The sequence below is a fragment of the Tursiops truncatus genome, chromosome 13, assembly GCF_011762595.2.
Source record: "Tursiops truncatus isolate mTurTru1 chromosome 13, mTurTru1.mat.Y, whole genome shotgun sequence".
NCBI classification, from domain to species: Eukaryota; Metazoa; Chordata; class Mammalia; order Artiodactyla; family Delphinidae; genus Tursiops; species Tursiops truncatus.
This window is the reverse complement of record NC_047046.1, coordinates 23,909,407-23,926,076: the sequence shown is the minus strand read 5'-3', so window position 1 is coordinate 23,926,076 and position 16,670 is coordinate 23,909,407. Positions and strand designations below refer to the sequence as shown.

At 43.2% G+C, this 16,670-nt stretch overlaps 1 protein-coding gene across 9 annotated transcripts in view; it reads left to right on the top strand.

The window, feature by feature from the left end:
- The window catches only part of PRR14L (proline rich 14 like), a 64,106-nt gene extending 47,912 nt beyond the window's left edge, over positions 1–16,194 (top strand). For 5 of the 9 annotated variants that reach the window (XM_019950076.3, XM_073790316.1, XM_019950074.3 and 2 more), the window contains 2 exons: positions 10,604–10,675; positions 11,896–16,194. In XM_019950076.3, the coding sequence (XP_019805635.1) occupies positions 10,604–10,675; positions 11,896–12,175 (352 nt within the window). In that variant the 3' untranslated portion in view covers positions 12,176–16,194. Of the gene's footprint in view, positions 1–10,603; positions 10,676–11,895 lie in introns of those variants that run through there. The other 4 variants (XM_019950073.3, XR_002179373.3, XR_002179372.3 and 1 more) reach the window with 4 other exon arrangements.
- The last annotated feature ends 476 nt before the right edge of the window (positions 16,195–16,670 follow it).

Sequence of the window (16,670 nt, the reverse complement as noted above, 5' to 3'; positions counted from 1 at the left end):
AGAATTCCCAACACTTAAGATTGCTGTACAGTCCAGTTGAGAAAAAAATGTGCACTGTATCTATTTTATTGCTTCACACAACACAAATGTGATAGTTAACTGTTACTATGATTTACGTTCCACTTTTCCCACGTGGTTCTTATCTTAACGTGTTGTGTTTTTATACTATAGTTCTTTTATTGATCATCCTACCATGTCTTTTCAAGAGAAATTTTTAAAGTATTTCAGATGTCCTGGGTTGAATAGTACTTTTTACTAGAATGAAATAGGGTTCAGAATCATGGTATTCTCTCTTGAATTTTTGTGTAGATAGAAGTTCTGGAAAACCTTATTAATAAAGATAGGTAGTTGGGAGTGCAAAGAGTTTTAATAGAACAATGACATTCAATCCTTTCAACTTCTGTCAAGTAATATCAAAAAATCACAGAGTGATCTATCATCAAATCATATTTAATGATTTATCACCTAATCTTTTTTGAAAGCAAAGAATCAAACAGTGCTGACTCACTTGGGTTCTGTCACCCAGCCTTTGGAGGCCAGCAGTGGCTCAGTTTATGGGACGTGCACCGAGAGGATCTGACCAGTTTCAGATACCTAAGAATTCTATGTTACTTTCTCACTTAAGGGCACTTTATTTAATCCTATATAATGAAAGGGTTGAAAAATACAAGATCTTCAATAAATCTTTACCTAAGACATCTTGGTAAAATGCTTTTATTACTTCAAATACACTTTTGTATAGACACTTTGAAGGTGCCGATTTAGGGCATTAAATTTATGGAAAAATTTTGAAATACAGCTTACTTGGTGAAGGCAGTTTTTATTATTCAAGCCCATTGGCCAAATCATTCTTACTTCCTAACTTTTCTGCCTTCCAATTATAATATAGTCATCCCTCAGTATCCTCGGGGAATTGGTTCCAGGAGACCCCCCGATACCAAAATCCACAGATGCTCAAGTCTCTTACCTAAAATGACCTGGTACAATGAATACAGCCTCCCCTCCATGTCTGTGGGTATGAAACAGTAAATATGTTAATATTTACCTTCAAGAAAATCATACAGACCATTGAAAAATAAATTATGGTACACTTTTTGTAACGTAGATTTCTAAAAGCCGTAAGTCAAAATTAAAGTTATGTATAAGAATTTCCCATTTTTTGAATTTGTAATAAAGCAATGTAATTTATAGCTAAAATAATAAATTATGAAGTGAGTATGTTAGAAAGCATGATATTGCTTCAGTAAATGTGTATACATGCATGAATACTCATTATTAGACTTTTAGGAACAGTTAAGAATCATGTAAAAAATCAGAAATAAATCCATCAATTTATGTAAATCTCATGATTGCTTCAATATTTAATGTAGGAGAAAAGTGTATCACTGCAAACCAATTGGCATGGCAGCTCATATAATTTTTGTTGTTAACAGGAAGTAGAAGTTATAATATTTTGTAAGATGAATGATTGACTTAAATATTTCCTTATATGATTTGATTAATGTTCTTCTAAGTGATAACAGACTGTGCATGAGAGTTGAGAATAGTTTGAAAAGACATTGTGTACGGTTAAATACATGACCAAGCTATTTTTGGTGTTTGAAGCTCTCTTTTTTTTTTTTTTTGCGGTACACGGGCCTCTCACTGCTGTGGCCTCTCTCCCGCTGCCGGAGCACAGGCTCCGGACGTGCGGGCTCAGCAGCCATGGCTCACAGGCCCAGCCGCTCTGTGGCATGTGGGATCCTCCTGGACCGGGGCACGAACCTGCGTCCCCTGCATCGGCAGGCGGACTCTCAACCACTGCACCACCAGGGAAGCCTGAAGCTCTCTTTCTTAAGTAGGCATTGTTTGATGATAGTCAGGAGGTGAGTGAGGCCAAGTCCCTCTGACAGCCCCATTCCACACCATATCTGAAATTAGGCTGAGTCCCCTCTTGCTAAAGCCGCTCTTCTCTTAGCGGAACCGTGTGTAAGGTGGGGAAAGACACGTCCAAAACACGTTTACGGTGATTTCATTAATATCTGAGGAGGGCCTAGTGAGATCAGTGATTTTATTCAGATACCAAAGTAGAATTCAGGGTGGATAGGGGCTGTTCTAAAAGAATTTGTGAGGGGACTTCCCTGGTGGTCCAGTGGTTAAGACTCTGCGCTTCCACTGCAGAGGTCATGAGTTTGATCCCTGATTGGGGAACTAAGATCCTGCGTGCCGTGTGGCGTGGCCAAAAAAAAAAAAAAAGAATTTGTGGGAATGGAGACGTTTACATGAGTGTAAGGACACTTCTCAGGTGTGTCACGTGCAGGAGTTTAAAGATCAGGAGATTGATTACCCTAGAGCTGGGTTTCAGTGTGTCTGTGGAAAGTCTTCTAGTACACTGGTGTGAGGACCCCTGGTCTAGCAAAACCTTAGGGCTTTTACCTTAGTATCATGTTATTAGTCTAGGTCCAGTCAGGAGATGGAAACCACACAGTATTTTAAACAGGGGAAGTTTAAAGTGTTAAAGTATAACAGGAGAGTAACTGTTAAGGTGTACCGGGAATTCTGAAGGGCATCCTAGGGCCAAGGGAGAAGGGGGCCCTCTCCCCAAGATTGGAGTCTGACTTTGTTGGAGAAGGTGTGGTTGCAGCCCATCGGATAGCCAGGTTGCTGATGCCAGAGCTGGGCGAGCAGGAAACAACAACAGTAGCCTTCCAGGGCTTGAGCTGAGGCTGGAGGGCAGGCACCCGGGGTATCAGGGTGCTGCTGCAGGTGCGTGGTCTGGGGCATGTGGCGTTTGCTCCAGGAGAGTCACAGGAAACAACCTTCAGGATGTTGGGGTCCCACTATGGGCTTCAGTCCCCGAATGCCCCATCTGTGGTGTGGTGGTCACCAGGTTAGTGCTGCAGGGGCACTGGGGAGGGCTCCACGCTCTGGCTATACAGCTGGGGCAACTGTCCCCATCCAGCCCCGCCCCAGACATCCCAGTACATGTGCACCCATGATGGGCCATGTGGCAGCAGCAAGAAGAAAAGCTCCTTTGCTCCTCCAGTGTCCTCCAGTGCCTCCTTCTGCCGAAGCTCAGCACCAACTCACTGTGAAGAAGAAATGCATTAGGAGTCCAAGATGCCATTGTCACAGAGCAGGTACTGAGGGTGCATTCTGAGCTGAGAAGCAGTAATTAGATAACTGGTACATTCCAGTAAACGGTAAAAATTTAAACACATTCACTTGACCAAGAACTGTTCTTTTAGGAAGAGATATGAATAAATGGAAAGGAATGTATTTAACACAGTTATAGAAATAAAGAAGCAAGAATAGCCTGGAAAATTCAGAAAAGGAGTGAAATAAGAGTACTAGTCTTAAGAGATCTTAAAATATATTGTCGTCTCAGTAATTAAGACAGTATGATGCCAGAGCATAAATATACAAATTGGTAAAGCAAAGTCCATAATTAGATACAAATACATAGAGAAATTTAGTATGTGACAAAGGTGTCCCCTCCAATCAGTGGTGAAAAGATGGACTATTCAGTAAAATGCTACTGGGACAGCTGGATGGCCATTCTAGGAGTAATAAAGCTGGGGGACTTCCCTCGTGGTCCAGTGGGTAAGACTGTGCGCTTCCACTGCAGGTGACACAGGTTTGATCCCTGGTCCAGGAACTAGATCCTGCATGCCGCAACTAAGAGTCCATATGCCCCAACTAAGACCTGGCGCGACCAAAATTAATAAATAAATAAATATTAAAAAGAAGAAGAAAGCTGGATCTCTACCTTAGACCTTTCATCAGAATGTCTTCCAAATAAAATCAGACTTAAATGTAAACAAATGAAGCCGTAAGAATAATTGAAGAAACTGTAGGAAATGGTTAAGTATAACACAAAATTCAGAGCCATAAAGTAAAAACCTGAAAAATATGTCATAAAAATCTATCACTTCTGCTGGGAAAAAAAGAAACCAACTATAAACAAAGTCAAAACACAAACTCTTAATTAACTAGATAGGAAGAATCCTCTCACAGTGTATACATATATCAGGTCATCACAATGTACACTTGAAATGTCTTACAGTTCTGTGTGTCAGTTACACCTCAGTAAAGCAGCATCTAAATGAAAAATTTTAAACAGCTTTATTGAGAAATAGTTCACATACTGTGTAATTCCGTGTGTTTTAGTATACTGGCAAAAAACGATACTAATCCCATACAGGATCAATAAAAAGAATTTCATACCTAACTTCAGAAAGAAGTTAGGTATGAAAACTTCAGACTTCCAAAGACAAAGAGATAACCTTAAAAGAAGCCAGGGAACCTTATAAATGTATACATCAAAATCTTCAAAATAATAGCAAATGGAATCCAGCAACGTATTAAAAAATGATTATACATGTGACCAAGTGGGATTTATGCCAGGAATGCAAGGTTAGTTGAACACAGGAAATTAATCAGTGGAGTATACCACATTAATAGAATAAAGGGGGGAAAGCACATGATTATCTCATTAGATGCAGAAAAGGCATTGGACAAAATCCAACACACTTTCATGATAAAAACACTCCATGAACTTCAGAATAAATAAGAGGGACTTCCCTGGTGGTCCAGTGGCTAAGACTCCAAGCTCCCAATGCAGGGGGCCTGGGTTCGATCCCTGGTCAGGGAACTAGATCCCACATGCTGGAACTAAGAGTTCGCATGCCCCAGCGAGGATCCCACACATAGCAGCGAAGATCCCACGTGCCGCAACTAAGACCTGGTGCAGCCAAATTAATATTTTTTAAAAAGGGAGAGAGAGAGAGAAGTAAGAACTTCCTCAAATGAATAAAGGGCATCTACCGGAAAACCCGAAGCAGAAATCCTACTTAATTGTAAAAGACTGAAAGATGTCCCCTAAGATCAGAAACAAGACAAGGATATTCAGTCTAGCCATTTCTATTTAACATTCTGCTAGAGGTTCTAGACAGGGCAATTAAGCAAGAAAATGAGATAGCACTCAGAAAGGAAGTAAAACTATCTTTTCAGTATCTTGTATATAGAAAACCCTAAAGAATCCACTATTAGAGCTAGTGAATGAATTCAGCAAGTTTGTAGGATATAAGATCAAGATACAAGAAAAAGAAAAATAATTGTATTTCTGTACATTAGCAATGAGCAATCTGAAAATGAAATTAAGAAAACAGTTCTGTAGCATCATTTACTGTAGCATCATTTACTGTAGCATCAAAAAAAAAAACCTAGGGATGAATTTAACAAACGAAGTGTAAGGCTTGTTCAGTAAACACTACAAACTACCAACTACTGTTGAAAGAAATTAAAGATCTGAATAAATGGAAAGACATCCATTCATAGATTGGGCTACTTAATGCTGTCAAGAAGTTAGTACTACCCAAGGCAACCTACAGCTTACTGCAATCGTATTATAAAATGTCGACTACCTTTTTTTGCAGAAATTGACAAGCTGATCCTAAAAATCCTGAAAATACAAGTGGCCCAGAATAGGCAAAACAACCTTGAAAAAGAGGAACAAAGTGGAAGACTCACACTAACCCATTTCAAAACTTACTACATGCACAGTTAAAAATAATTGAGGGCTTCCCTGGTGGCGCAGCAGCTGAGAGTCCGCCTGCCGATTCAGGGGACACGGGTTCGTGCCCCGGTCCGGGAAGATCCTACATGCCACGGAGCGGCTAGGCCCGTGAGCCATTGCCGCTGAGCCTGCGCATCCGGAGCCTGTGCTCCGCAGCGGGAGAGGCCACAACAGTGAGAGGTCTGCGTACCGCAAAAACTAAAATATAAATAATAATAATAATTGAAATTGTTTTGTATATTTTACCACAGTAAAAAAAAAACAAAACACAAACTTAGTACAAAGCTTCAGTAATCAAAACAGTGTGGTGATGTGTAAGGATTGACATAAAACCAACGGAGGGGACTTCCCTGGTGGCGCAGTGGTTTAGAATCTGCCTACCAATGCAGGGGACACAGGTTCGAGCCCTGGTCCAGGAAGATCCCCCATGCCGCTGAGCAACTAAGCCCATGCACCACAACTACTAAGCCTTCACTCTAGAGCCCGAGAGCCACAACTGCTGAGCCCGCGTGCCACAACTACTGAAGCCCGCGTGCCACAACTACTGAAGCCCGCGTGCCTAGAGCCCATGCTCCACAACAAGAGAGGCCCACGCACTGCAACGAAGCCTGCACGCAGCAACGAATACCCAACGCAGCCAAAAATAAACTAAATAAAATAAATTTATTTTTAAAAAATGGAATAGGGAATTCCCTGACGCTCCAGTGGTTAGGGTCTCCATGCTTTCACTGCCAAGGGCCCGGGTTCAATCCCTGTTTGGGAAACTAAGATCCCATAAGCCAAGCCATGTGGTGTAGCCAAAAAAATAAAAAGTAAACCAATGGAATGGAAGCGTTTGGTGGTTTCTTATAAAACTAATCATACTCATACCATACGATCCAGCAATCATTCTTGGTATTAACCAAATGAGTTGAAAACTTATATTCATATAAAAACCTGCACAGAAATATTTACAGCAGGTTAATTCATAATTGCTAGAATTTGCAAGCAACCAAGATGTCCTTCAGTAGGTGAATGGATACTAAATCATGGTACATCCAGACAATGGAATATTATTCAATGCTAAAAAGAAATGAGCTCTTAAGCCATGAAGAGGACATGGAGAAACCTTACTGAAATACTACTAAGTGAAAAGCCAGTCTGAATAAGCTACATACTGTATGATTCCAGCTATGTGACATTCTGGAAAAAGGCAAAACTATGGACACTGTCAATGAATCAATAGTTGCCATGGAATAGGGAGGAGGGAAGGAGGAATAGGCGAGTACAGTAATTTTTAGGGCAGTGAAAATGATTCTGAATGATACTGTAATAGTAGATACATGTCATCATACATTTCTCCAAACCCACAGAATGTGCAACACTAAGAGTGAACCCTAATGTAAACCATCGACTGTGGGTGATTATGATGTGTCATTGCAGGTTCATCAGTTGTGACAAATGTTCCACTCTGGTGCAGGCTGTTGATAATAGGGGTTGCTGTGCTTAGTAGGGGAGTTGCAGGGGCTTCCAGGCAGGGTGTTTATGAGAACTCTGTCCACTCAGTTTTGCTATGAACAAAAACTGCTCTAAATAAGTCTTTTTTGTTTTGTTTTGTTTTTTTATGATAACAGATAACCCACAGAATCAGAAAAAGTGTTTGCAAGTCATATATCTGATAGGGCTCTAGTATGCACAATATATAAAGACTTCTTACAACTCAACAACAAAGTGACAGCAATGCAATTTTTTAAAGTAGGCAAAGATTCTGAACAGGCATTTCTCCAAAGAAGATGCAGACGAATGGCCAAAAAATTTTGCTCAGCATCATTAGTCATTAGGGAACTGCAAATCAAAACCACAAGATGGCTCTCACCACTAGGATGGCAGTAATTTTTTTACAAATAAAAACAACAAAATAAGTGTTTGCATTGAGGATGGGTAGAAATTGGAACCTTCATACATTGCTTGTGGGAATCTAAAATAGTGTAGCCACTGTGGGAAATAGTTTGGCAGTTCCTCAGAATGTTAGAGTTACTATATCACTACTTCTAGGTATATGTCCAAGGGGAATTGAAAACATGTTCACACAGAATCTTGTACATGAATGTTCATAGCAATATTCTTCATAACAGCTAAAAAGTAGAAACAATCCAAATGTCCATCAGTTGATGAATAGATTAAGAAAAGGTGGTCTATCCATAGAATGTTAAAATGAAATACTGAGACATGCTACACCATGAATGAACCGTGGAAACAGTGTGCTAAGTGAGAGAAGACCGACTCCAAAGAGCACATACTGTATGATTCCATTTGTATGAAGTGTCCAGAATAGGCAGAACCATAGGGGCAGAAAGTAGATACGTGGTTGCCAGGTGCTGGGGTAGGAGAGGGTGGGTGTGACTGCTCGTTGGTCCAGGGTTTCTTCTGTGGGTTGTGAAAATGTTCTGGAATTAGTGGTGATGAATCACATTATGCCTCTACGGAAATCCACTGAACCGTAACTTTAAAGGGTGAATTTTAGGGCCACCATCACCTGGCTGTGAGGAGAGCCTATAGGTGCTCCAGCACAGGATTGGGGGCGCTGCACCCACTGACCACCAGGCCCCGCCACATCTTTCCAGGAGCCAGATCTGCCACGGCATGAGCACAGCAATGTGCTTTGGGGGTCACAGTGGCATGGTCCTCACAGGAGACCCCTGGGACCAGGGCTTGACCCCCGAGCGAGCCCCTCAGAGCCTCAGTTTTGTCAATACTAGAATAGCACAGCCTTGCTTCAGAATTGTGTCAAGATGCTTCTTTACCAGGGGGAAATCAAGTCGTAAAAACAGATCAAGAGGCGGAGGGAGCAAGGAACCACCAGACAGAAGATGCTCGAGCGTAGACTCTTGCCAGAGCCACTCTGGGCAAAGTGGCATCTGCACAGGAAGTGTCTACTTTTGAGGACATCTACACATCCCACCACCTCCAGTGAGTGAAGCCCCTCTGAGGAAGGCAAAGCTTGTTGAGAGCCTAGGAATCCCAGAAGCTGAACTTGGCGCTTCAGCAGTCACCTCAGCTCAGAAACTGGACATGGGTGCACACTACCCTGATTTGCTCGTCAGAATGACTGTCAGAAGCCTAATCTTTCACTTTCCAACTACCCATCCGACATCCTTAATCTAACGTAGCTATTGCTGTCGTTAAGAAGCAAAGTAACAGTTGTTTGTTGGAAATCCCTGTGAAAAATCGTATCCATGCTATTATTTATGTATTTTTTCCACAAGTATGTTCTTTGCTGAATTGGAATTGAACCAAACTGAACCTCAATTAAGATTTTCAAAAAGCCGGGAAGAAACTAAAGCACAATGCTGAAAAGTTTATTGCTGTGCTGTTCAGTCACTCCTTAACTTATCTGAAAAAGGTTTAAAGCACAGAAACTTTATAATAATTTGCTCTTTTGTAATAAAGGTATTGTGCTGTCTGAAAATAAGTTTCTACTAAGAGTGGTGGCCTGAAGGTTGAAGCTATTATCTTCTACATAGTACCAAAAACTAAGAGTGAACAAACAGATTGAGCACACTCATAAAAATAAATAATAGGGTGGCTTCCCTGGTGGCGCAGTGGTTGAGAGTCCACCTGCCGATGCAGGGGACACGGGTTCGTGCCCCGGTCCGGGAAGATCCCACATGCCGCGGAGCAGCTAGGCCCGTGAGCCATGGCCGCTGAGCCTGCGCGGCCGGAGCCTGTGCTCCGTAACGGGAGAGGCCACAACAGTGAGAGGCCTGTGCACTGCAAAATAAATAAATAAATGAATGAATGAATAAATTGGTGAATTTTATGATATGTGAACCAGAGCTCCTTGAAGACTGGCTACAGGTCTAGGGCAGGAAATGCATGAGTATAGACTGTCTTGTGCCAGAAAGTGATGAGCTCTCAAGAGGCGACTGGGGTCATGTTGGAGAGACACAGGAACCAGTTTGAAGAGACTCTCAACTGCCACAGATGAGACTGTCTGAGCATCAAAAGGAATAATAACTGCAGTAGATTGAAGCACATGAGATATGTTTCAGTCCAATAGTTCATAATGAATGAGTTCACAACTCTGGCTGTATTTGGATGATAATAGGGAAACAATTCATTGTTTTGTAAACTGGTAAATAAAGGGAAAGAACCAAGCATACAACCCACTTTTCCTGTGCAAACGGTACGTCAGGGTTACCAAAGCATGGATGAGCATGAAGTTTTCTTTAGATGGAAGAATTCTCCCAGAAGAATGATAGACTGTCACCATGTACAATCCTAAAGAACTAATAAATATATTCAATGTTTATCAGTGGCTGGCTGCTAATACACAAAAAGGGTGACAGCTGGGTATCATGTCCCTCGTGATGGACACCTAGAAGTCTATCAGAAAACCCAGAACACCTAAATCTGATCATACCTCTCTATTTAATTACCAGTCCATAGGAAATACCTGTAGTATTGTCCATATGTTTGGGTCAGAGGCGCATGTTAAATGACATCAGTGGGATGTAATCAAGAAAATCTAGACTGGGGAAGCCACAGACTAAATGACCTGATTTCTTACACAAAAATTTACAAAATAAAAAGGCAAAATAGGACACTACTAACATAAATTGGGACAGTATTGATCAGACTTAGAGGTTCCAGGGACTTTGTGTTGTTTGAGAGAAGGGTTTATAAGTTAAATATGCTCATTAAAATTTTTGCCAACCACTAAAAGAACAGAATATGTATAAATTTCGAGCCAGGAGAGGAGAATATAAAAAGAGCAGTCAATTAAGCAGAAGAAACATTGAAAAAGTAGGACCAGAAGAAGCTGTAAACTAAGATAATAGGTACAAATCCAGTTATATCCCTCCAAGTAAGTATAACTGGACCAAATCTCACAAAGTTGAAGATTGATGCCCTGGAAAAGAAGATCCCGTACTCATTGTTCTCATGAGACACATCTAGGACTCGTCTTTTACTCTTGGAAAGTAAAAGAATGGAAAACATAGAGTTGGGAAACCAATCTTGTCTCTCTTACGAGACCATGAAGAATTTATTTTTTTCTCTTTTCAGGTTAAAGAAAAAGGAGTTTAGTTTAGAAGAAATATATACCAACAAGAATTATAAATCTCCTCCTGCAAACAGGTAAGTACCTATGAGCAGGAAATAATAGATTGGGGGGCTTCCGAAATGATCGATGTAAATCTCCAATCCTTGTGCTTTGGAAGGGGTTTTATGTTCAGTTCTTCCAATACCAGCGTCTTGAAAATAACTAGAATTGGTATTTTTAGTTCCCAGCACTTGAATTGGGGTCAGTGGTAGGATGGGAAAGAGATGTGTGTCAGGTTAGGTAGTCTCCTTTTCGTTTGTACTTGGTTTTTAGCAAATATGCCGGCTGTCTTCAGGACCAATAAGCACTGATCTTCAGATATGACTCCAAACCCAAGTACAGAAGGCATTTCACTTGGCTACCTTTGCGTCTAAATCAGTTCAAGTCATTGAACATTTATTAAATTCCTGTAGCGTCCAGGATGTAGCAGGAGAGTTTTATCCTAGAGATAAAACTCTGAGGCATTGATATAAGACTATTCATTACAGCATTGCTAAATAATAGGAAAGGATTGGAAACAACTTAAAATATCCATTAATAGGGTTCTCATTAAATTATAGTCCATCCTTGTAATGGGATACACTGCATAGCCATTTAAAAGAATGAATCAGATACCTGTGTACCCAGCTGGGGCAATCTTAAACGTTATTGATAGGTCAGAGTGGCACAATGCATAGGCCAGTGCATGTAGTTTGCTGCCATTTGAGTAAAGAAGAAACCATAGATGCTGTGGGTCAGCAAACTACAGGCCGGGTCCAACCAGCAACCCATTTTCTTTCTTTCTTTTTTTCCAGCCCTGTGAGCTAAGAATGGTTTTTATTCTTTTAAAGGGTTGTTTAAAAAACAAAAAAGAATATATAGCAGAGACTTGTGTGCCTCGTTAATTTTAAGATGTTTACTACCTGGCCCTTTACCCAAAAGGGCTGACCTCTGATGATACATGCTTACCTATGCACATCTGTACGTTGAGTGACTTTGGGAGGATACACAAAACACTGTTGCTGCTGTTGCCGGGGTGGGGAGTGGGGGGGGTTCTTCTTACTTTTATTCTTTACCCTCCTGTCCAGTTTAAATTTCTTCACTATGTTGCTTGTACTACATATTCATAGATATATGTGTTTTGTCATCAAAAAATAGCTGCAGACCAGAGGAAAGAGCTGTCAGGAGCAGTTAGCCTTTAGCGCCCATTGACTGGGAGGGTTGGTGGCCCCCAGGGTGAGCATGTTGGTGATTCTGTTTTGTGCTCCACCCTTAGGTGTTTAGAGACCATCTTTGAGGAACCTAAGGAACGGAATGGTACGCTCATCTCAATCAGCCAACAGAAGAGGAAGCGAGTTCTGGAGTTTCAGGATTTCACAGTCCCACGAAAGAGGAGGGCTCGCGGTAAGGTCAAGGTGGCAGGCAGCTTTACCCGGGCCCAGAAGGCAGCGCTGCAGAGTCAAGAGCTGGATGCTCTGTTGATACAGAAACTGATGGAACTGGAGACCTTCTTTGCCAAGGAAGAGGAGGAGCAGGAGCGGTCATCCGGTTGTTGAGAAGCGATTCAGGTGGGGGGGTCTCAACTTTAGACTTTCCCGGCCTCCTTGGAAGAGGTTGCCTAATTTTGCCCTACTGCCCAAACCACTCAAAATGCAGACTATGGATTTTTACCTATTTCAAGGTGCAGCCTTTTTAGGAACTGGTGAAAGAGGGTCCTCTAACTTGTACTGCTGAGTATAGAACCTCAGGAACGCTCCCTTTCTCCTGGAAATGGTCCTGAATGATGTCGGCCTCCTCCCCACACTCTCTGCCATCCACGGAGGAGGACACCACATACCTTCAGTAACACTAGGTTTCCAAGGACTCACAGCATTTGCACGTCCATGTGAAAGTTCCGCGTTGTTTACGGTGGTGCTAGACCAAGGTTATTTAGACATGTGGCCTAGGGAGGGGGACCTGGCGTCCTGTCCCATGTCTCACCGGCTCATTTCAGTAGTTGAGGAAAGATGAGCTGCTGTGTTTTCTAATCCTTTGAGCCCATCTGTCCAGAACCAGGTTGTGTGTGTGTGTGTGTGTGAGTGAGTGTGAGTGTGTGTGTGTGTGTGTGTGTGTGTGTGTGGCTTTTCCCCATCATTTTCTCCCCTCTGTGACTGTGGGTCACTAGTGCCAGAGGAGCCCGTCCAGGCCCCATTCGAAGTAAGTTGCACTTTTTAATGTGGTAGTGTTGATTATTTTCATTTGTTTTATTTCCCTTTTTTTGTTTTAATTATTGCTGCATGTTTGGAGCCTTTAAATGTGATTTTAAAGCAGTTTTTTAAGACATCAAGGAGAAAGACAGTACACGTCTTCAGAACACATGAAAGGCATTTGACCTGGTTTGTCGGTGCGTGGTGTGGGGCGACCGAGAGCCGTTTTCCCGTTGACGTGTTCAGGCAGCCCCTTCCCCGCCTCCAGCTCCTAGTGCGACTCATTTCTCATCTGGGTTCTCATTCTTGCTTAAGTAGTTGTATTTATTTTAATGACGGACGTAAGAGCAGGTCTCTCCCCCAGTCATTTAAAAAGTTGGAAGCTTGGGTGTGGTCTTAGTGGGTTTCATCTGAAGTGGTGGTCCATGACAGAGGCATCCACGATGGCTCAGGTGGTGATTAAGCCAACCCAGAGCGTTTGCAGCTGCCAGAGCAGCCCGCTCCATAGTGGGGAGGAGGACAGTCTGGGGTCACGAAGTTCCATGGCCAGCCCTCTTGGAGGGCAGCTCACTGTACTTTGGGCTCCTGCGTCAGACCTACTGTAAGTTTGGTAGAATGCCAGACAAAGGTCTCTGGGTTTCTCCGTTTCTGCCTGCAGCAGTCTGTGGGCAGAGGACCAGAAGCGTGCTGTGTGAGGCCACAAGCCCGGAAGTTTCATTCCTTTCCCACTTAAGGCCTATGTGCCCTTGCCTTGCTTCCCCTCCTCCCCTTCCCTTGTGTTTTATCTTTTCTCTCTCTCTCTCTCTCTCTCTCTCAAAACAAGAGTGCAGAGAATTAACATTCCTTGGCTGGTGAGTGGGATGCTAAGCCCAGCCTCAGGACATTGGTCACCTCTCCCATCCTCCCAGGAGCCACTGCCGTGGAGCAGCGCCAATGGGAACTGTCAAAGCTCCAGAGACATTTTCGAGTCAGTCTGTGAGAGGAGTGAGTGGTGCCGTCCTGGATCATGTCTCCTGGGTCCCTTTGGTTTCCCTGTCTGTCAGGGGATGGGAGGATGGGGTGGGGGTGGGGGTTTCTATGTGCCTTTCCTTTGCAGGTTGACAGTCTGTGCCACACTGGAGCAGAAAAACTGACAGTGCGAGAAAAACGAAGTGCCACGTCTGTCTTGTAGGTCCAATGCCTCAGACAGAGCATTTAGTAAGTGAAATACACACCTGGTGATCCATGGAGGCTTCTAAGGCCACAGCCACGTAGCATTAGAGGGGAGCCTGGCTTCCGCACCAGCTCTGAACAGTGCAAACCAGATGCTGCCATCGTGCATTCGCTTTGCCCAGACTGTGTAGACACGACCTGTGTTTCCCCTCAGTACCTCTCCCTTCCTGGGACAGGGTCCTTAGACACAAATGCTTCTCTCTGTCTTTTTGCTTAAGGGAGTGAGATGAATTTGTGCCCTTATACAAACGTTTTTAGGAATCTCCTGCTGCACAGCTTGCAAACTCCCAGCAAATCTACAGAGCCCTGTTTGCCAGCTCCATTGCCAGTGTAGATGGGTCTGCAACGTGGCAAGCGTGGCAGACTGAAGTTGACGTGGGTGCAGCTGTGGCATCACCAACATTACGGAGATACAATTTCAAGTTTGCCCGTTGCAGGAGTGGCACTTGTCAGGGCCAGGAGCAATGATTTGGAACATTGGCGTTTGGAATGGGGGCTTGGGGGAAGTGGAGACCTGGGTTCCTTCCTTGTCCTGGGAACATAGGAAAAAGCTCCGCTGAGGCCAACCCTCTCCTTGTAATTCTTGGCGTGCATCTGGCCGAGGCCCTTCCTCATTCCAAAGTTAAGAAGGGGCCCCCACTGCAAACTTGAAATTGCGTACCTGAAGTTGCCACATCGTGTTCTAGCCGTGCTCAGCCATACCTGTCTTAACATCCATTTTTACCATTGGCCTAGCCAGCTGCAGTGCTGTCTGTGGTCCTCGGAGCCAGCCACCTGCCCATAGCTACAGGAGGTCTGGTTCTGGGGTGGGACTTGGTACAGTTTCTGAGTATGGGGACTTACCACCCAAAGACACTTAGTGTTTTTAATATGGGAAAGAGAGGAGAAATCTCAGGTCCAATCAGGGTTCTGCACGTCAGCTTTTCACTGAAACTTTCAACTATAGTGTTTTCCATCTGTCAGTTTATAGCTATATTTGCCCCCCCACCTTCCCCCTCCTCTTTTCTTTTGGTTTCATTTCTCTATTAATTTAAATGTACCTCATCACCTGTTCAAGCAGATTATGTCCACTTTTTTTTACTGACCTTATTCTAAGAGCTACAGCTGAGGGAGGTACAGTGGAGAGACATACAGCGTTTGCCTTACTCGGAGCCTGAAGAGCTCAGAAACTCATGCTGTGAATCCTGAAACAGCGCTCCTCCAAGAGCTGTGAAAAACATGACGCTTTGTCACAACTTTGCCTGAAAGGGTCTTTGTGCGAGTGCCAGAGCCAACCTGAGGTAGATTCCAGATCCCACCCTCTGGGCATGATCCTACCCCTGTGGCTGGTTCCCTGTCTGCCAGGCTAACGGCTGCACAGAGTGCAGGACTGGGGCTGCCGGTCCAAGGCTTGGTGCGGCCTGATGGAATGCAGAGCCAGTGCTCCGTCTCCAGGCTGGGATTTCATCTCATAATCAATGTACATCAAGATCCGCGAAAGACGAACTTTTAGACGGTGGTACTTTTCTCCCATTCCCTGGGGGCAGAGTATGCAGTTGGTGCTTTCTTTAATTCCCTTGTGTTTTGTTTCTGTAAGCTTCCCTCACCCCGGTATCATGGAAAGGACCTCTGAAACACCACATCATGGGTGGCTGTATCCAAAGTCTTTAAGTAGTTGGCCAGAGGTGCGGAGTATCCTTTCCTGGATTCATGCGAGGGAAGGGCTCCTTGCCACGACTGAACTTCCTGTATAAAAAGCTGGCCGGGAAGAAGGCTTGATTTACTGAAATCAAAGTTTAGTACTATTATCTAGCCACAAATTGATCAGCAAAGGCTATTTATTTTTATTGTGAAGTGAGGGCCCCCACATAGCCTGCCATCTAGCACAGCACTCTCTCAGATTGGATGTTTGTTCATTGTGTGTCTCCACGAGCCCCTCTCTGGTGCTGAATCGGATTTTAATTCTTGGCAAGAGGCCTCAGCATCATTTCCTTGGGCTGGTCTAGGCCAGTAAATAGCTGCCTGAAGTGTTTGTATATTATCATGGTCAATAGTTCAGTGAAATTTGTACATTTTTGGTAACATTGGCATACATGATGCCCCTGCAGTTCCTTTTCTGTTTGGTAGTTTGTGACTCTAAAATTCCCACTGTTATGTGTGTTAATTTATGAAAATAAAAAGGAATTTTTTTTGGAAAACCTTTCAAATAACTCTCAAGGCTGTTACTTTATTCTTATGGCTTCATAATAAGTTAAAATTCTACCTGTAATATCATGAGGTTGCTGTTGTTGGTTTTTAATAAAACATTCCAAAGTTACATATATAATCCCACAAGCATTTTCTCTTCCAAAGTGGTCACCATTTTCTGAGGACGGCGCTGTGCTCAGAACATGTGTAGAGCTCCACCTCTGGGTGGCCTTCCAAGACTGTCGTGGAGCTTTTAAAATTTACTCAGGTGGCAGATCATCTCTTGTGAGGGACTTTAGTATTTGAAAATGCCAAGACTCACTCAAATGAGTCACACCCAATTAAGTTAGGTAGGGATGCCGAGCCAGTATTCTAGGTGTGATTTTTGAATAGTGTTTATTTTCTCGCATGGCTGAGAAATGAAAAAGCAATAATAAATTCAGGTCAATGGGGCTTCCCTGCTGGCGCAGTGGTTAAGAATCCGCCT